Source organism: Pinus tabuliformis, chromosome 2_2, assembly GCF_031772625.1.
Source record: "Pinus tabuliformis cultivar Carrire ecotype Pingquan chromosome 2_2, CPIR1, whole genome shotgun sequence".
NCBI lineage: Eukaryota > Viridiplantae > Streptophyta > Pinopsida > Pinales > Pinaceae > Pinus > Pinus tabuliformis.
Genome location: NC_142300.1, coordinates 248,634,776 through 248,657,222, shown reverse-complemented (window position 1 = coordinate 248,657,222; position 22,447 = coordinate 248,634,776). Strand labels below are relative to the sequence as shown.

The window sequence follows — 22,447 nt, the reverse complement described above, 5'->3', positions numbered from 1 at the left end:
TTAACTGCCACCTCTATTGATTTTCCAACACACATGACTATACACCATGAGTTTAAATAAAAAGGAAATAATATCTTGAATATTCATCATTATGTTAGGTATTGCCAAACATCCTTAACTATGTATTGTCAAGACTCGATCCTAAACTCATTTTCTAACCAAATGAACCATTGTGAGCAATTTCTTGCATACGTGTATATAAATACGAATGTCTCAAAGAAATAATTAAAACAGAAAATTACAAAACTAATAATAGAAAACTTACTCAGACCAGGAATGTCCTCAACCTTGATGGGTTTCCTAGGAACGCCTGCTTCTTTCTTCAACACAAGTAGAAATAAAAGTGCACATAAATAAGGAGCTAAAGTATCAATGCAAACAGATTAACCCTAATGCACACATTACAATTTACACTTTACAAACAGAATGATAAGCATGGCAAAAACACATACATAAACGTAAACACTTCGTGAAAGGTCATCACAAAAAGTGGGAGGGGAGTGGGTCGATAGTGGGGTGCGGGCATGTGCTTCAATGACTACAGTAACACAAATTTCTGAAAATGTATGAAAGGGACATATTTAACATATTGTTGTAATAGATAAAATATGGTGAATGCACCTTCTTTCATATGTAAATCATAGCTGAGGAATGAGTTGATGAGTTATAATAACAGATGAGAGGTGGAGAAGAAAGATTATATTTAGAGTATAATTGATTTAGAGCCATAATGTGAACTTGCTAGGTAGAAAATCAGTTACATTTTGGGATTCAAGGGAATTTTTTTTTTATTGCAAAAGATATTTCTTATATTCACAGAAAAATATCTTCATTAGCAAGAAAATAAAAGGGAAAGTGGAAGGGTATATACAATTAAAATTACATCCTCTTCCTTAAGGCAACTAGTAACAGCTATGAAATCAGAATAGTGTCATAGTCTAACAGCATGGCACCCTTAATCAACAAAATTCTGTTAATGACAGTTAAAAGATCTCTTCAACCCTGACCGACTTGTCTTTTTCTTCACTCATTTTTTTCTAAGCTGTTGGAGAAGGGAGGAGAAAGGTGTGTGGGCATCTTTGTTACTTGTGGAAGAATCTAAGCAGCCATCAGCAACCCACCATCAAGATTTTTTGCAAGGGGTAAGCCTCATTTGCCAACACTATCGTGAAGTTTCCATTGACAGGTCTGTATCTAAACCCCAGTATCTTAATGCTCCTTTTTTTCATAGATTTTTGTTTGCTCGCGTATTTGCATGCTACATTTTGCCTCTATTTCTTAACATTTTGCCATGATTTTCATGCCCATAAAACAATGTAAAGGTTTTAAAACTTTTTTAGAAATGGGATAGCTATCTTTTGAATCAATTTGTTTCCATATTCCTATTGTCATTTTTATTTGCTAGTGATATAATATAATTTTGTAAAATCTTTGCTAATTGATTTATTAAATCAGCAGGCTGCTATTTTTCTTCTAGTAGGGGTTTAATGTTATTTTCTTGCGTTTGTAACTTTGTTGTGCAGGAGGACTGAATTTTAAAGTTATGCACTTCCATTGCAAATATGCCAAAGGCTTTGGACCCATTTTGGTGTTGAACTTTTGTAGCTATGGTCCGTATTCATAACTTATATTTTAGCCCTCCAAATATATGTAATAATAAATTCAAGACATTTTTTCATGTTGGCTTCAAAAAGAGGGAATTTTGAATTTTCAAATATAGAATTTTTGCCTCCAAATGTAAGGTCAGCCTCGAGTCGGCCCTAGTGAAGCGTCACACCAATTCAGCCACCCAGGATCACTATATATATAACATTTGACTTCCTCCTCATGGCCAGTTTGGATCACAGACACAACAAAGCATCTTCTGCTCATCCATGCAAAGGGGACAAGGGAAAAGAAGGCAGAAGTTGACTAGAAAAAGACCGAGCTCTCTCTCTCTCACCATTTGACCTCACACGTGTGACAAAACAGGTTTAGATTTTTTGGGCATCTTCACTGGTAACAGTTTGACTTTTTCTGTGGAAGGAGCAAGTCCGAATTTCAGCCTGCTTGACTGGTCTTGAGTCTTGACTGAATCTGCAAGCATCATCTTATCTCATCTTATGGACAGATTGACCAAGTTGGACTTGGGAATATTACCGGTCAGCTTGACCTTGCTTTGACAACAAGAATTAGATGTATTTCTTGATGAACTGAATAATTTCTCAAAAAAAAGGGTTGTTGGGTATTTCCCCCAAGTGGGTTTTCCCAGGGTAAAATTCTTGTGTCTCTTGTTTAGCTGTCTATTTAAGATCCTACTGGCATTTTTGTTTCTACTGTTGAGATCTTCTATGTAATTGCTTTATAATGAATGTGAATACAAGAAAAGATTAACATAACAAATCATACGAAGTAATCACCAACAAAGAAGATTTTGAAAAATCAACATTTGGAAGTATGGGGAACCTGTACGTGACAGCCAACAAAAACTGTATTGAGAATTACATGGCCAATACATGACAGGAGGGCTTTTCAAGTTGAAATTCCATCTAGCTAAAATCCCTGGCAGAGAAGTTGGGATTTGTAAAGAATCTAGCCCAGAGATTATGAGAGTTGCGCATGATAAAATTAATGCAAATGAAATAAAGAAAGTAGAGTCAGCTGCAAATAAGGCCAAACAAGAAGCTAAGCTTCAGGGCTATCTAGCACTGAGGGTAGTGGGAGGGGCTCCACGGCTACACCTGTCAAGAGGCGCTCATCTTATTTTGTTCCACGAACTGGAGTTGGAGCACAACCTTCCATCAAATCAATGATAAAAAAAGCAAGAAGCAAGAAGCAGACAGGGTTATGGACAGGCGTCTTTTCTAGAGTGAAGACACCTCTCAGCATTACAAAAAAACAATCCATTTTTGTACTCGATGTGTGAGGTCATTGTTGTTGTTGGCCCAACGTATAGAAGTGCTACATATGATGACTTGTGGGGGGGCAATTCTTCAAGCAGAAAAGGACATCAACTCTGGATTGGCGGAGTTGAAGCAGTCATGGGAGGTCATTGGATGCATAGTCATGTTTGATAGCTAGATGGATAGGAACGGTAGGACCCTTCTAAATTTCTTGGTACATTGTCCCAAGGATACTATGTTTATCAAATCAGTGGATACAACAGCACATGTAAAAAATGTAACATTACTATGTGAGTTATGGATGGGTTTCTCTAGGAGATCGAATTGCCCAATATGGTGCAAACCATAACTAATGATTTAGTTAATTATGTGGCTACTCGTAGTCCTCGAGCGGTAGCTCAATTGGCGATGACTGTGAAAATGAAGTGTTATGTGTGAGGAGGTTCGATGTTCAAATCCATATGATTCGTCGGTGCCTACGAAAGGGGCATACATAGGAACCTAGAGGTTATAATGATAGCAGCTGGAATCGACCCTATGTCAAGCAAGTATGAGACTAGCCTAATTGTCAATTCCTCTAGATATTAAAAAAAATTATGAGGCTACTAGCAGGATGCTTGTGGATAGACATCGTTCAATATTTTGGACTCCATGAGCTGCACATTGTATAGATTTGATGCTTGAGGATATAGTGAAACCTTCCTTCATGAATGAGGTGATTGATCAGGCTAGGAGCATCCCCAAGTTCATATATAAGCATGCTATCGTTCTTAGCCTCATGAGGAAATGCACCAGAAACAGGGAGTTGTGACATCCTGCAATCACACGCTTTGCAACCAACTTTGTTACTCTTCAGTCTTTGCTTCAAGGTTAGTTTGAGTTGAAGCAAATGTTTATTTGTGATGAGTGGCATACATGTACATATAGTAGGAAAGATAATGGTAGATCCATTGCTAAATTGGTTTACATTGACTTCTTCTAGGAAGGAATGGAAGAAGTGTGCTTCATTAGTGAACCTTTAGTAAAAGTATGAGAATTGTTGATGGCAACAAGCCTACAATTGGCTATCTATGTGAGGCCATGGATAAGGCCAAAGAAACTATCAAATATTATTATGTGGACAAGCGTACCATTGGGTTTGATAAACAGATGATATTGCGAGATTTGATTGATCATCAATCGACTGGGATGCTCCATCAACCCATTCATGCAAACAACACTTTTCCTCAACCCCGCATTTTCCTACAAAGGCAACTTTGATCTTCATGGCGAGGAGATGGAAGGTTTGCATACTACGTCATTACATAATGCATGTACAACTTCACAACAACACTTCATTGAACATGCTATTAAAGACAAAATAGACTACACTAAAAATGTGACTCTACGACTAAAAAACCAACATGCTTAATTGACTCATTCAATCTTTTAGGCATATAGTTTCGACTATATGATTTAATGACTAAGCATGAGCATGCATAAATTACCCATACCACTTGTTATTGACTTAATATTACATAATGCCTGTACAACTTCACAACAACACTTCATTGAACATGCTATTAAAGACAAAATAGACTACACTAAAAATGTGACTCGACGACTAAAAAACCAACATGCTCAATTGACTCATTCAATCTTTTAGGCATATAGTTTCAACTATATGATTTAATGACTAAGCATGAGCATGCATAAATTACCCATACCACTTGTTATTGACTTAATATTAACTTAATTTCACGTTTTGGGGCTCCCTTGTACCCCCTATTTTTGGCTGGCCTTCTAGTGCTAAATGTAATCTCTAATCCCTTTGGCCTAGTTTGGTATCTAGTGGACAATAACAAAGATTTCAATTCACTCTTTCAAGGATAGAGTTTGACCATTTGTATAGTAAACTAATATTCAACATATTGTCTATACACATTTCAGGAATTCACGATGCTACTAACATTAATCTATAATTTCATTGTCATTCATATCTTGTTTGCATATAAACATATTTGTACTTTAATTATCATCACATGACAAGTTTAGTACAAATGTAATTCTTTAAAATTACCATCAGTATGAATCCTCCATCTTATAGTACACAACCTTATCATGCTTGCACATAAACATATCTAAAGCTTTTGCATTACCATTGACATGAATCATCCATCTTATACTACATACATAGTTCAACCATATCCCATGAAAATGATCTAGTAAATCTAAACATATGAAACACATTCAAAAGCAAGTTAACAAGTCAAAGAAATACCCAGGTACCTTTGGAATGTCAATGCCTGAATAGACAATATGGCAATTAGAAAGCTCCCTTATCTTTTCGTCTAATGTCTGCCATCATATAAATAAAAAAGTAAATATAATTACATGCGATATTATTATGTCAAAAATTCATTTTGTAAACAATGTTGAAACACTGCCAAATGGGGCTCAAAACTTCAGCAACTATCACTATCTTCTATGATAACAAAGAAAAGTATTGAAACGAAAACTCAAAACTTTCTTATACAAACTTCATAAATGTAAATTATTACAGTCAAAGAAAATACATAGCTATGATATGTGCACAAGCAAACCAACAACTGAAAAACCTCTAGCCATGCACAAGTGAACCAACAAATGAGAGCACTATCCCCTAGGGTTAGCTCATACAAACAAGGTCATTCTCTATATGTGTGCATCAAAAGCTCCACATGGAAACAAGTCCTTTATCACATAGATGTTGACTTGTTTGGGCTTTCAAACATGCTGTGTGGCCATCATGAATACTCTCTTCTTTGATGCAAAAGGTGTTTTGGTTAGTAATTCTCTATCTATTAGGACTTTGTTTCATCATTCCATTCGACAAGGGTGCTCCTTACTTATATGTCTTGACAATTGAATCGTTGGGTTATCTTTTCAAGGGAAGTGCATGGCATCTTGCTTCCTAATGTGCCAAAGATGGTTAACAATCACTTTGCAGATGAATCTCTCATTTCTATTCAAGAAGAAAAGAACTTTGTAGATGCTACTTGATCATGTCTAGATCTATTATGTTTAGCATCAAGTGCAGTGGCTAGTCAGCATAAGATAATTTTTTATTGGTCAATTTGGATATCACACCTAGATGGCTTCTTGTAACTTACACCGATGTTATGCTAGGGGTGATTGTGTGTTGTCATGGCATACTTTTTGGAGTGGGGCTTTCGCCTACAGTGGGATTGAGGTCTTTATGGCTTCAAACTAAGCTTCATATCTAGCAATGTAAAGACCTTGCATTTGTTGGGAAACTAGTGGTGGTTAGGAGGAAAATTCAAGCCTCTCACATCTACTATGTCCCTCCTTGGTTGCAAAGTCAAGCTCAGTTTCATAATTTGAACCAAAACTTGCAATACTACTTATGGACGAAGGAGGGTGGAGAGCGAAGTCTTCCAAAGGCCCACTGGGACATGTGTCTCAAGCTAAAGGATTGGAAAGGAATAACAATGATTGATGTGGTCATCCAAGGGAGTATCGACACAACTAATGGTCACTTTTCCATTTGGAGGGGATTGGTCCTTAGCAAGTGTTATTATGGCATCAATTGCCAATAGCACATGTTGGCGAGGTTTCGACAGTCTTTGACTTGTGTGATATTATTTCTTTCGCCTAGCTTCCAAATGATACAAACAAATTTTGTTATCACACAAAATATTCAAAATGTCTGGAATATAAAGAAATCCATGTGGACAATATATAAATAGTAATTGATAATAGAAATTATGATGATGAGAGTACAATTAGGGTTCCGTATATATACCTAAGTGGGAGTTCCCATTCATAAAGAGTCATGTCCTTTAGGACATGTCCTATCATAATTATTAATTATATTGTATTAATCATTATTATTATTATCATCATTATTTATATATATTTTATTCATATTTATGTTCATAATATTTCCCTCCCCTTTAGAAATGCTTTATCCTCAAAGCATATTGATGAAAAGACGTTTATATCCATAATTTCGCTTGTAATGTCTTTACATGATCTTGAAGTTGTCATAGTTGATGATACTATACAATATGAACTTCTAAGCACTGAGCAGAATTGTCGAACTATAACATCATCTGACCATCCTGATTCGTGTTGGAAATATTGAGAGGGGGCTGAATCAGTATTATCCTTCAATTAGTCAATTTTAACTTCAGAGAGCATTAATTTTCTTCACCATAGGATCAAAAACATAAATCACTAACACCATTCAACAATGCACAACATCAAAGACAATACACGACATTTTTAGGTAGAAACCCTTCTAGGACAAAAACCACTAAATGCTTCTTAGTATAGGTCTTTTCAATATCACATCAATGGGAAGCTCCAACTTCCAAGGTTCTCGGGCAACAACTGAAAGGTGGCTCCAACACCTTGATTTATCATATCCAACTGAAAGGATGGTCCAACACCCTGATTCACTAGCTCAAATAGGAAGGACCCTCCAACACCCTGCACAGGCTCCAACATACCCTAGCACCAATCTACCACCCTGAAGTTCACTCAAGCTCCAATCTAAAGGAGACTCCACTCTCCGCCTTGCACCACCCTAGCACCCTGCTAATCTAGCCACCACTTGCCCTGAAGACTCTGACCTTCAATTCACCACAGCGGGCCACGTTTCACAATTTTCAAACTAGATCCACTTCTATTCAATATAAACCGCACACAAAACAACATGCTACCTTTGTTAATATGCAGTATTGACATAAGGATGTTCGCAAGAACACCAACTCTCGTTGCACAAGGAACAAACTCTAGTTGATCGATCCAATAGTCCTCAACAATCCCACAACAACTCTATATCAATGAGAGAACCCTAGCATCTTTGCACTGAGTTGCTCAAAAGTTCAAACTCTAGCTCAACAACTACCAAATACAAAACCTATCTCAACAGTGTTGCCCAAGACATATATATCTCTATCAATCCCTAGTAGCAACAAGCCACAACATGACTCTTCATCCTTTGCTTGTACTTGTACAACCTCAACAGCTCTGCTCAACATTCTCAACAACATAAATCAAGCTCTATTGTCATATTCTCACTCAACAACATACATACATCACTTACATAAGCAGTAGACTCATACATGCAACAGCACATACTCTAGTAAGTGCTCTAACTCAATACTCACTCAGTCTATAACCTGATAGCAGCGCACATGTATTCAATAATCTGACCAAAAACAATGATAAAAACAATTACAGGGCTTCTATTTTTTTTGTGTTAAAGTGTATAGACACTACGCAATATTTGTGATCAACATATATCTGCATCAAGATGAATTACTACGATAAAACAGTGATGCAATATATATACATGGAATGGGGAATTAAAAACGTTGTCACATCTATGTAATGAAAACAATATCTAAAACCCTCTAGCGGTAAGGAGATTAAGTGGCGTTACGATCACCAATTATGTCATTAAACTTATTATTGCATCGATCTTTACTGAAGAGTGAGTTTTTGACTTACAGAGCATACCACATGCTCCAACGCTCAAAAGGATCAATAGAACGTACTTGTCTTAAATAACTACACCTTCTTGTTGCCCCGAATTCAATTTACATACAAGAAAGTACATTTCTCACTTAGTTATGATTATAACATGTCTGGAACATCTACATTATTGAGTGAATATTCAATTTGCTGGCGTTGCGTTTCAGAATGTCACAAAAAGATGTTAATTTTTAGGGCTGAATTGTTCTCTGTTGAAGATAATTGCAATTTCAAACCTTTTCATCATATACATGTAACATTCACCCCATCATCATTAGCAATTATGTAGAGAGAACAATAACATCAACAATGCAGCGGAACAGTAAAGTATAACAAAAGAAAATTGTATGCAACAGAGACACCAGAATTTAGGTCAAAGACCAGGGCAAAACCCCAAAAAGGAGAAAACCCAACCAGATTTTTCTTCTATTAGATATTCATCAAATGCTCAGCTAAGATACAAAGTACAATGAGAATGAGATATAAAAATCACATCGTGCCTCCCAGGGCCAACCCAAGTCAATTCACAACTTCGTTTGTGAACTGAATCGTACAAGTTCAAGAGAGTTGCTACAATATCACATCTTTCATCCATCATGTAATCATTGTCATAACAAATAGGGTCACTGCCATCATGTATCATAGTTACTGTCATCAAAGTCATTGTCATACCCTAGTTATTGCCATGTAGGATCATTGCCATCATATATCATGGTCACTGCCTTATAGTATCATTTTTAAACCAAGATCATTGTTTTGCAACAAGATTATTATCATAATCATGTATCAAGATAACACTGTCATTGTATCATAAGAGTCGTGCCATATGTATCATTACTACCCTACGAACATTAATTTTCCATTGTTCTATGTTATTACAATCACTTTAGCCCAATTCTTATCTTCTATTATCAATCTTTCAAAAACAATTCAATCTTCCAATGATTCATAGCAATTGTAAATAGAACAATTGTTAAAATTGGCAACTAGGGCCAAACTTCATGTGGGTCATCTTATTCATGGCTGATAATATTTTTATTAGATTCCTGTTGTCGAGAGGTGTAAGATTGATACAAAGATCATACGATTTCGATAAGTATTCATGGAGAGAATTATTATCAAGCCGACCTACAACTCATGTAGGCTCAGAAGCCCAACAGTCGCATCTATTCAAACATCATCATTTGTGTATAAATACAAGAGGACTTTTCCTCATTTGCATTCACTCATCTCATCACATCTCTCTCTCTACTGCGCAGAAAAGAGTCTCTTCTCTACTGCACAGAAAAGAGTCTCTCTCTCACACATGTGAAGCTAGAAGCTGTTGAAACTGAAGCTACAACTGCAGAAGTAAAGTTTGACCTGCGTGGACCAGAAGATCTCCTCTTCTGATCTGCGCTATAGGTGCATCTGAACCTCCTCTGAACACTGCAACTTTTGGTGGTGGAATCAAGTCAATCCGACAAACGGTTTGCAAGATATCGACTGCCCTAGTTTGAAGGAAGCTGCTGAAACTAAAGCTGCAACTGCAGAAGTAAAGTTTGACCTGCGTGGACCAGAAGATCTCCTCATATGAATTGCGTTGTAGGTTCATCTGAACCTCCTCTGAAAGCCGCAACTTTTGGTGGTGGAATCAAGTCAATCCGACAGACGGTTTGCAACATATCCACTGCCCTAGTTTGAATGAAGCTGCTGAAACTGAAGCTGCAACTGCAGAAGTGAAGTTTGACCTGCGTGGACCAAAAGATCTCCTCATCTGAACTGCATTGTACGTTCATCTGAACCTCCTCTGAAGGCTGCAACTTTTGGTTGTGGAATCAAGCTGATCCGACGGATGGTTTGTGAGATATCCACTGCCCTAGTATGACGATGAAGCCGCTAATGCTGATGCTGTTGATCTAGGGTTGGCTACTGCTGATATAAATCGGATTTATTGTACTATTTCTCTCTGTTGAATTATTGAACATAAAAGAAGATTTGATCAAAGGGTTTCCCCACACATTGTGGGGTTTGTCCCTGGCTAGCCGCCATATCTTGTGTCTCTTGTCTTGGCTTGTTTTCTGTCAACCGTTTAATGTTCTATCTATAGTTTACTTTATGTACATGTGATTGTTAATCTGTGGAATATAATAAGAAAAAGAAGTAAATTGTTATAAGCATAGAATATACCATAACTTAACAACAATAAATGCAATGTATAGTAGAAGACAGTTAAGATCAATGTACAGTATACTTATTAGATCTTTTCATCAAGCAAATATCAAGATCAAAATAGTAAAGACAATGGACATAGATTTAGGCTCCAAGCCAAGGCAAAACCCCTCCAAGGGGAAAACCCAGAAAAACTCATCACTTCTTATAGAATTTGCTTCAAATGAGACAACAAAGACCCAAAACCTAGACCAAGTACGAAGTCAGTCGGTCAAGAAACCATTTCAAGTAGATTAGGTCAACAAGGCTTGATCCTGCTTCAACTAGCTTCTACCTACAACTTCGACCCTGCAACTTCAGCTGCTACAGAAACCCTAATCCATATTTTCAAGAGATCCTTCTTTGAGCAAAAGAGATCCTCCCAAGGTCAACACAGAGTATATGCCTTTCTAGCAACTTGATACTGCAACTCGCTCTCCTGCAATTCAGACCTGCAATAATTTCGCCCTTCATGGACGCTGTAGAAACCCAAATTCTCCACAAATGTGAGAGCAATGTTCCACCGAGTTTCTGGGATGGGGAAACGTGGGAGCAAGAATACGCACAAGGGGGACATATATAAGCAACCCCAAAACTTAGGGAAACGAGGGACGTCAAAGTCATAAAAATTATAAAATTAATAAAAATGTAATATATAAAAATTAAAATTAAAATTGCAACGATATGTCAATAAGTTAGTAAATAGTAAATCTTAATAATTATGAAATCTACATCTAAATATGATAATCATTTTTTATTATACTATTATGAATCAAAATTATCATTTGACATTTTTGCAATCATCAATGGAAAATTGTAAATCTGAAAGTAAATTACTAAATTGAATCCATCATTTGAAATTATGCAATGTTCCATCTAAATTCATCATTTGGCAATGGGCATTAATATTATGCGAGGTACATCTAAATTAAATTAACCATTTGACAATTGAAATTACACAATGCACATCAAAAGTAAATTCATCATATCACAATGACATTATGTTGAAGTCGAAAATGGCCATAGAATACTAAACTAAAATTAAACATAGAAGGCAGTGAAACACTAGTAAATTTCTCCAAAAATACTAAATAATAAATCACAGCTCCAATCTGGTGGCTCTGAGTCACAACATGAAAATCACAACTCCAAGTCACAAAATCAAAATTGCAGCTCCAAATGTCTCAGGCCCCCTGGTCAACGGTAAATATGAATCACAGCAAATTACAAATGCAAAATGTCGAGTGGCAGTAGAAAGAAAATATAGGGCAGCAATAGAAGGAAAATGTCAGGCAACAAGGTAAAATTGTAGAGTTAATGAGAAATGAATGAGAAATGTGAATGATTATGTTTCAAACATTTAATTTATCCTTTAGTTTTTATTTTCATTTTTTTAACTACATTAAAATTTCTAATTTTTTATGTTTTTAATTGTTATTAGCAAAAAAATTTGGGGGGCGTTTTTCGTCACTAGAAAAAAGTCCACTAGGAGTTTCCCCGAGTTTCCCCAAAAATGGGGGCATGGAGAAACGTTTCCCAAAGAGTTTCCCTGTCTCAGGAGCGTGGGGGAGCGAGGAAGCGCATCCCCACCCTAGGGGTATTATTGATTTCTAGTAGCATCAGATGTGCTCTAAATCTCAAAATTTGCAGGGAGGCTTAGACTAGTGTTTTAAAAAATGGTCGACACGGAACCGACTTGGCAAAGTTCGTCCGAAACAGGCCTCAAAAATTTGACTCGGCCAAGTATTCAGTTCAACTAGCCGAGTTAATACGGAGCTGGTTCGGCCGAGTCCATATTAACCTGGCTGGGTTACGTACAGCGGCCCAGACGCATAAAAAAACAACGATTTTTAAATTTCTTTTATTAATTCTTAGTGTGGGGGACTCCAAAGCACTTTAGTTTTTGTTTAGTTGGTTTTTGGGGTCCATTCCCCTCTCCCAAACCCTATTTAACCCACTCAACCTCTCTCATTCTCTCACAGTCATCTCATGCATTTGAGTGAGAATTTCAATGAGAGTTTGTGAGGAGTTGTTCAGTTTGTTTTTGGAGCAGCAGTGAAGAGTCTTGGGCAAGCAGTGTAGCTGGAGTGAGGAGCTTCTTGGGCAGCCATTCGGAGCAGCATTGAAGAGTTGATTTCTTGGAGCAAGCTTGAGGAGGCAGTTTGTGCCTAGAGGTATCTTTGTTCACTTGTACAAATCTGTTTTTGCTTATTAAATTTTATGTGCAAATCTAGAAATCCTAAAGAATGTTTTTTGTGAAAGAAATGAACATTGAATCAATGTTTTTTTTTTCATTTTCAGATTGTTTGCTTTCATTTCCAAGTCAAAAAATGGCACCTAGAGTGAAAGATGCTGCTTGGGCATATGTTGAAATGGTTGAAAGTCAAATGCATTGCAAATTTTGCCATAGAAAATTAAGGAAGGTCCTGGGGTCATTAATAGGCTGAAACAACACTTGGTGGGGATTAGAGGCCAAATTACTCCATGTACCTCACCAAAATTGGGGAGATTAGGAAGGAATTCTTAGCCAAATTTGAGAAGTTTAAAGAAGATAACGCTAGACAAAAAGAGTTAGACTGAAATTGGGAGGAAGAGGAATATACAAAAAATGATGGCTACCAACCCCCATTTTGATTTTGGGGGTTCTTCCTCTATCCCTTGTATTGATGCATTCAACCCCTTCCGATATGTTCCTCCCTCTTTTGAGTCTATTCAAGAAAAGGGAAAGGGTAGAATGAAAAAGGGTGATATGAATATCAAAAGTTATTTCACTCCCTCCTCTCCATCAGAGATGCACATGGTCCTCAAGCTAGTAGAAGTCAAATGCAACCCACTTTAGATGACCATTGAAAAAAAAAATTGAGGGAGACTGCTTGCGATGACATAGCTAGATGGTGGTATGATGCTGATATCCCCTTCAATGCTTCCCGTTTACCATATTATGAGCCTATGTTTGATGCCATACATGCTGTTGGAAAAGGCTTCAAAGGCCCTACTATGCATGAGCTAAGGGGGTATCGTTTGCAGAAAGAAATTTTATCCACTAATGACTATTTGAAAGATTTCAAGGACTCAAGGGCAAGAATGGGTTGTACCATCATGTCAGATGGATGGACTGATCAAAGAAACCATACCATCATAAACTTTCTTATCTTCTACCCACGGGGAACCATGTTTTTAAAATCATTGGATGCATCTGATAAGGTAAAAGATGGGCAATTGTTGTTTCAGCTATTGGATGAGGTTGTTGAGGAGGTCGGGGTGGCTGATGTTGTTCGGTGGCTGATGTTGTTCAAGTCATCACAGATAATGCCTCTAACTATGCTCTTGTTGGTAAACTGTTGGAGGAAAAACACAAGAGCATCTTTTGGACCCCATGTGTTGCACATTGCATAGACCTCATGCTTGAGGATATTGGAAAATTAGAATGGATCAAAAACACTGTAGATCATGCCAAAAGCATAACAAAATTTATCTACAATCATTCATGGATTTTGAGCCTCATGAGGAAACACACTGGGGGCAAAGATATTATTAGCCCTGCCATCACTAGATTTGCTACTCATTTTTTGACATTGCAATCTATGCTTTCACAACATCGAAACTTGCAAAAGATGTTTTCCAATGTAGAATGGAATCAAAGCCAGTGGTCTCACAAACTGGAAGGCAAAGAATTGAAAAAGAAAGTTAATGAAGAAATATTTTGGAGAAAGGCAACAGAGATTGTGAAGCTTGCTGAGCCACTGGTTAAGGCGTTGCAATTGGTGGATGGGGAAAGATTGACTATGGGCTTCATTTATGAGGCTATGGATCAAGCAAAGGAGCAAATAAAGAGGGCATACAAGGATAAAGTGGCTAAGTATGGGCCCATTTGGGAAATCATTGATGAAAGATGGAACAATCAACTCCATCGCCCTATATGTGCAACTGGGTATTTTTTGAACCCGCGGTATCATTACAAAGCTAAGGAGATAGGAGCTTTGAAGGGGGAGGATAGAGACGAACTGATTGACTGCATTGATCGCATGATCCCACTGGAGTGTGATCAGCTAGAGATACACCAACAAATCACGACCTTCACCAATGCCTCAGGTACCTTTGGGAAGAACCTAGCAAAGATTGCAAGAGAAGCAGATGAGCCAGGTAAACAAAAATTTCAATTTTCAAATTCTTAATAGTTTTTTTGTTAAATCATTTATAATTTGAAAGTTGGATATAATTTGTAATTTTATTGAGCTAACTCATTACACTCCTATGTTTTTTGCAACACAATCGTGGGAGGCTTTTGGTAGCCATTGTCCTGAATTGCAGAAGTTTGCAATTCATATTTTGAGTCAAACTTGCGGTGCTACTGGGTGTGAGCGCAATTGGTCCGTCTTTGAGAGGATTCACACAAAGAAGAGAAACCGTTTGGATCAAAAACGATTAAATGATCTAGTCTATGTCCAATACAACCTCCGTCTCAGATGCAACCAATTGCTGAACAAAATACCTAATTCAGATCCCATTGTGTTGGAAGACATTGATCCAACATCAGATTGGGTAGTGGAGAGTCATACAACAGAGTTTGCTCCTGATGAGGATATGGATTTTGAATTACAGACGATAGCATCACTCGAACATAATGTTCAGTTGAACGCAAATCCTGATCCACTTGTACCAGCCTCAGCCTCACAGCCAGCAAGTCCTTCTGTTGCAGGCGCTTTCTCTGCTTAGCCACGACAAAAGCGCAGTCGCATATCTCGTCTATCTTAGCTTGCATCTGTTGCATACCCTGCTAGTGCTATCACTTCTATAGTTGCAGTTAGAGATGATGATGAGGAGGAGCCATTGGGCCCCCTGTCTGACTCTGATGATGATCCAAAAAATGATCCACATGATCTTGGCTCCTCTGGCAGTAGCTACTAGCTAGTAGTACTGGTCACATTTTACTTTTGTTGTAGAGGCCATTTCTAGCCTCCTTGGTTATGTGTTTTTGTTTTGATCATGTATGTGTTGGACAGTGCGCTGGGTGCCATTTTGATATAATGGATATATTCATAAGCCTCCTTTGATCATATGTTGTCTTCCATCTATATTCTAATGCTATGTGTTTGGAAACATGAATGAAAATCTTTAAAATTATGTTTTTTTTATTAAAATATATATATATATATATATATATATATATAATGTATTTTTTACAACAACTGAGTCATTGAAATCGAGCCGACCAAGTCGATACCGAGTCGGAGTCAAAGTCGACCCTTGGCCGAGTTGGTGTCAGAGTCGGAGTTTTAAAACATTAGCTTAGACACATGCATTCTCCAATACCCAGAAATCATTATGGGAAATTCCACTCAGAGATAGTTTTATTAAAATAATTAATTATTTAGTTTTATTAAAATAATTAATTATTTTTAATGGGACCCTAAGTCTAAAGTTAGGAAATTAAAATAATTAATGGGTATTAATCTAAATTGTGGGTGAACTTCTGGAAGAAGACGAGGATCAAGCCAAAATGATCTAAGCCATTGACTAAAAGTTAATCTAGGTCGTTGGTTGTCCAATAGAAAGATATTGTGAAAATTTCTGAATCTAAGACACATCAGAAATCCCTACTGCATTATCTGGTTTATTATCTCCTACTTGTCTTTCAATTAACAAGTTATTTATCAATATAAATACCAAAATAAACACAAATGCATCCTTCACACATATACAGATCAACAACTAAAATAACTGAGACAACATAATGGACACCGTTATTTTTGGACAATCGTCCCCAAAAAGCCCCAATGCGGGGAAACCGGTGTAGCAAATATGAGGGTTTTATTATCATGAAGTTTTCTGAATACAACTAGGGTGCCAGAAATGGCTCACCCTTCAGAGATTTTCCTTGGCAGAAGTACCTTGCTCTGGAGACAAATATTCTCATTCATCAGCAACCGGACGATGAGCCCCACAGTGACTTCGACTATTCCTTAGTTGGACAGTGAAAGTTGCTCCAAGCTTCCTTCCGGAACTACGTCACCCTCTACGGCTCTGCATTTGCCTCTCAGCTCTCAGTTTGCCCCACAAAAACACCACAGCCCAACTCTTTCTGCCCAACGTCATCTCTGCTAGCCTCCGCGTCAGCGTCTTAGCCTCTTGCATCCTCAGCGCTAGCCCTCCAAGCCTCGGCGTCAACTTTGGTTGTCTCTGCGTCAACCCAGGTTGCCACTGCGCTGTCTTTCTAGCACTATCTCTGCCTCTTTGATATGTATTCTCGGCCTTCTGCAGAACTGCCCCTTGCTGCAACAGATCACTAACACAATTTCTCAGCAAACCCCGCCCCAGAGAATCGAATTCTTGATCAACTTGGTGTGTCTCCAACTGACACTCAAGCCTCCTCTTATACATTTCCTGATGATTCAACGGCCAAGACTAAGTCCCTAATCAACGACTAAGATTAGATTTGGCTTGATCCTCGTTATTTAGAACTTTCTCACCCATATTATATTAATACACATTAGTATTTTAATTTTCCTAACTTTAGACCTAGGGTCTCATTAAAAATATTAATTATTTTAATATCTCTCCATCCAGGTGGAAATTCTCCAAACGATTTCTGGGTCTTGGAGATCTCATGTGCCCTAGCCTCTCCACCAATTTTCATGGCTAGAGCACATTTGATGCTACCAAAAATCAACACTCCCTCTTAGCGAGGAATGTGCTCTAGTAATGCTTCATCATAGAAACATTACATTGACCCTCCGCACTGGTACTTGCGTTGATGCTTGGCCTGCTGCCTCACATCCCCTGCACTGCTGCATTTTGTACTGCTGCCCATGACACTGCCACTGCCACTGCTACATCTGTACTACAGCTCCCTCTCAACATGCTGCCCCTAGCATTGCCACTACTAATTATTGCACTGCAACCCAGTTACCGAGAAGTAGGTCACTGACTTCCCCAAACACTGACATCCCAGTCAATCTGGAAGCCTTATGATGCTAAAGCTGCCTTTATTGCTAACCCGTGCTCCCTCTGCTACCACTACGCTACTACAACCTCTTCTGTGCCTTTCGCACTGCTGCAACCTCTATTACGCTGCTACAGACCTAGCACTGCATTGCTGCTCCACCACACCTTGCTTCACCCGACACTTGTCATCATGCTACTATCGTTAAGGGCTCCCGTAACTGGATGTGATCCAAGAGTTTGGGCACCTCAAGGATCCTGCCCTAGCATGAAGTCCTCTTGACTACAACTCGATGTCTCCCCACCTCTTCTCTAGAGTTGCATGAGAACTCATGGCACAATCATCATCAGTCTCGACCTCTTTCTCCGCCTTAGCTGGAGCTGCCTTTGAATCGGAAGCTTCTCCTTTCCCTTTCTTCCTGGGACACTGGGATGCATAATGACCCAGCTCCCCACAATTGAAGCACTTGACCTTGGAGATATCCTCCTTCCACTTCCCTTGTTGTCCTACAAATGCTAGAGCCGCATCCTTCTCCTCCTCTTTCTTGACTCGAACTCCCTTACCACTACTCCTCACTTTAGTTATCTTCCTGATCTCTTCTTGTCGAAGAGTTGCCCACATCTCCTCCCAACCAGGAAGAGTAGCCCTGCCCAAAATACTTTGGAAAAATGTCTCCCACTCCTCAGAGACTACATTCAGGCAATCTTGACCATAAATTCTAGATCCGGTGTGGACCCCACGGAAGTAAGCTAGTCACGAATCTCCTGCAACCTGAGAAGGAATGGATCTATCTGCTCTCCCTTATGCATCTGATATGACCTCAGTTGATTCTCCAATAGCATCTTCTGCTGCATGGAAGAGCCCTGGTATAAGGTGGTCAAGGTGTCCCACATCTCCTTTGTTGTGTTCTTCTCAGCAATATCTGGTATGACATGATCTTTGACCTCGTCTAGGATCATGCACTTCGCCCTCGTCGTTGCCTCCCCATACTTCTCATTCTCAGCTGGGTCAACTGGGATAGCCACTACTTTCAAGGCAAAGTCCTTGAAGCGATGTCGATCCAGGAAAGCCAGGATCCTGGCCTTCCAAATGACAAAGTTGAAAGCCCAGTCCAACCTATCCCAATCTCTCGGTCTGTTCACTGCCATTTTAGCTCCTCTTCTGGACTCCCTCTGAGTCTCGAATCCCCTCTTGGAAATCTCCCTCTAAGTCCTGATTTCCCTCCTGGAAATCCTCTGGCCAGCTGTCGAACCGCTCCTCTCCAATCCTCCTTGCAACTGCAACTCGGATTTGGATTCCTTGGCTAGAAATCTGTTGAGGTAGTGATTCCCTCTACCTTGGTTCCATCTCCTTAGCCATTGTTCTGTATCGACAGAAATAGTGTCCCACCAGCTCCTCAAATCACAATCTGCCCACAACTCCCCAAGCCCCGGCAACTAAAGAAACTGAGCCTTTTAGGGTCTGCGCAATCCCGGCAAAGGCTGAATCTCCTCTGGCCAACTGCGTCAATCCTACCTGGCTAAGTAGGATGACATGGCTCTTCGTGAGCCTCTTTTGCCTCTCTTTGCCTCTGCACTAGCCCTTCCCTTGGTTTGAAATGATGACGCAGGCTCTGCGTCACTTCTTCTCTTACTGCTTCTACTCTGGAACAACGTTGTCTCTCGAGACAGCTGCTTCTGCTGCAAATTTTCAGATTTCTATTGTTGTCTTCAATCCTCATGTGATCTACAATCGCTCTGATACCATGTGAAAATTTTTGAATCTAACACATCATAAATCCCTATTGCATTATCTGGTTTATTATCTCCTACTTGTTCTTTCAATTAACAAGTTATTTATCAATATAAATACCAAAATAAACACAAATACAGCCTTCACACATATACAAATCAACAACTGAAATAACTGAGATAACACAAGGGACACCGTTATTTTTGGACAACTGGCCCCGGAAAAACCCAATGCGGGAAAACCAGTGCAGCAGATATGAGGGTTTTATTATTATGCAGTTTTCTTAATACAACTAGGGTGCCAAACATGGCTCACCCTTCAGAGATTTTCCTTGGCATAAGTACCTTGCTTCGGAGACAAATATTCTGGCTGATTAGCAACCAGATGATGAGCCCCATAGTGACTTCCACTGTTCCTTAGCTGGACAGCGAAAGCTGCTCCAGGGTTCCTTTCGGAACTACGTCACCCTCTAGGGACTACATCACCCTCTACGGCTCTGTGTCTGCCTCTCAGCTCTCAGTTTGCCCCACGAAAACACCACAGCGCAAAGCTTTCTGCCCAGCATCAGCTCTGCTAGCCTCTGCATCTGCCTGCGTCAACTTTGCATCAGCTTCTCGGCCTCCTGCGTCCTCAGCGTTGGCCCTCCAAGCCTCTGCGCTAGCTCTGGCTGCCTCTGCGTCAGCCCAAGCTGCCTCTGCATCAACCCACGCTGCCACTACACTGTCTTTCTGACACTATCTCTACCTCTCTGCTATGTATTCTCAACCTTCCGTCAAATTGCCCCTCACTGCAACAGATCACTAACTCGACTTCTCAGCAAACACTGCCCCAGAAAATTGAATTCTTGATCAACTTAGTGTGTCTCCCACTGACCCTCAGGCCTCCTTTATACTTTTCCTGTTGACGATTCAATGGCCGAGATTAAATCCCTAATCAATGGCTAAGATTAGATCTGGCTGGATCCTCGTTCTTTAGAACATTCTCACCCATATTATATTAATACGCATTAATATTTTAATTTTCCTAAGTTAAGACTTACGATCTCATTAAAAATATTAATTATTCATATATCTCTCCATCCAGGGGGAATTTCCCCACACAATTTCTTGGTCTTGGAGATCTCATGTGCCTTAGCCTCTCCACCAATTTTCATGGCTAGAGCACATCCGAGCTACCAAAAATCAATAGATATAAGAAGAGGCTTGAGGGGCACTTGCAAACACAAAGAGGGGAGATCAAAAGTTCGATTTTCTAAAGCAAAACAACTACCAGAGAGATTTTCGATAGTGATCTTTTACAGTGAGGGGCAGGGAAGTATCCGAAGGGAAATCTTTCTCGGTCGGAGAATACTCAGTGCAGGAGGCAGAGAGAGATCTGGGAGAGGCAGCACAGAGCCAGAAGAGGCTGACGCAAGGCCACGCAAAGGCAGCGTAGGCTGACGTAGAGGCAGCACTAAGCCTTGAGGAAGTCTGAAAATTTGTTGGGGAGATCAATTTCTGTAGCTGGAAGCTGAGGTGTGAGACCAAGAGAGCAAAAGTCAGAATCTTAGAGGCAAATTGATCAGTTGAAGGGGTGATGTTGTACCTAGAGGGTGAGACAGTAGGCTGACAAAGTGACTGCACAGAGACAATGCAGAGGTAACCAAGGGCAGCTCATTTAGCGGCTGGATCACCCAGGATTTCTAGTGATAGTGTGAGGTAACCTCACTTATCTTTCTGTCAATGATATTCTTTGTAACTGGATTATCGAGAAGGCATCGGGAGATTGTATTAAAAAATTACTACTGCATAATAATAAAACCCACAAAGTTATTGCACTGGTTTTCCCCATTGGGTTCCTTCGGGGACATTTGTCAAAAAATAACTGTGTAGATGTGTTGTATTTCTTTCTTGTTCAGTTTCTTGTTTCCTATTATAAATTTAAATGGTGTAGGATGCAGTGTTTACTATACGAAACAGTAAATAACGTGGTTCAGTAATTAAAAAAATAGGAGAAACGTAATCAGTCACTGCAGTAGTTATTCGGGATTCCAAATTTTCACATGGTATCAGAGGTGTAGGTGAAACAAGAGAATAGTACCAGAAGAGCCCAGCACTGAAGGAAGAAGGGAGTTCGAAATTCCTGCAGACGCAACGATTCAAATCCCCAAAGGGTTTGCGCAGTTCAGGCCAAGAGAGCAAAATTTTCGAGGGAAAATCTCTCTCTAAGTGAATCGACAAAGAGAACGATTTCCAGATCGAGATTTTGCTAGTGTCAGAGGGAGCAGCGCAACAGCCTCAGCGAAGAGGCAGTTTCTAATGGAATGCAGTTTTCTGCAAGTAGTTGTTGGGCAGAAAGACGTCAGAAGGAAGAAAGAGACATGGTTGAGGGAATTCTTCCTCGAAGGAATTGCAGCCAAGGAATCCAAATTCTCACTTGCTAAGCAACAGTGGAGAGGGGAAGATCTACAAAATCCAACAGGGAGTGCATAGGCCATTCTAGTGCTACCCAAATGAGAGAGGAGGCTATTTGACATTTTTGTTTGACACTGATGGCAGCCAGTGGATTGAGAGATCAGGATATGTTGGATGGGGCATCCAATTATGTGATCTAGAAGGCAAGGATGTCGTGCCTTTTGGATGAGCATTTTCTCAAGACATACGTCGACAGCGTGGTAGTTGTACTCGCGGATCCAAATCTGCTCAAAAAGTGCAAGGGAGATATGGCAAAGATGAAGAGAATGATCCTCGACAGAGTGAAGGATCATGCAGTCTGTCACATTGTTGGCAAATGGACTGCCAAGGAGATATGGGATGCATTGTTGACGTTGTATCAAGGATCTTCCGAGCAATGGAAGATGTACTTGGAGCAAAAGATGAGATTTAGATTCTTTACAGATGTAGAAGGGGGAACGCATTGATCCGTTCCTCACTAAGCTTCAGGAGACCCGAGATGAGCTAACAGTTGTGGGGTCAACACCTCAAGGCTTCGAGATGGTAAGACTAGCCCTAGATTCACTATCTGAGGAGCGGCATGTTTTTGTCCAGAGCATCCAGGGCAAGGCCACTTTGCCAGACTAGGATGGAATGTCGGCAACACTTAAGCAAGAGGAGCTGAGGAGAGACTTGGTCAAGTGTAAACTTGACGGCAGCAGCAATAGTGGGTCGAAGCCCAAGGAGGAGGAAGAGAATACAGCGCT

General features: G+C 39.5%; 1 protein-coding gene across 1 annotated transcript in view; it reads right to left on the bottom strand.

Moving 5' to 3' along the window:
• LOC149192223 (histone acetyltransferase GCN5-like) overlaps positions 1-22,447 on the bottom strand; it is a 413,833-nt gene that overhangs the window by 144,200 nt on the left and 247,186 nt on the right. The window contains exons 8-9 of the mRNA XM_089404505.1: positions 5,151-5,219; positions 266-320 (exon numbers count right to left, since the gene is read on the bottom strand). Coding sequence (XP_089260631.1) covers positions 266-320; positions 5,151-5,219 — 124 coding nt within the window. The remainder of the gene's footprint in view (positions 1-265; positions 321-5,150; positions 5,220-22,447) is intronic.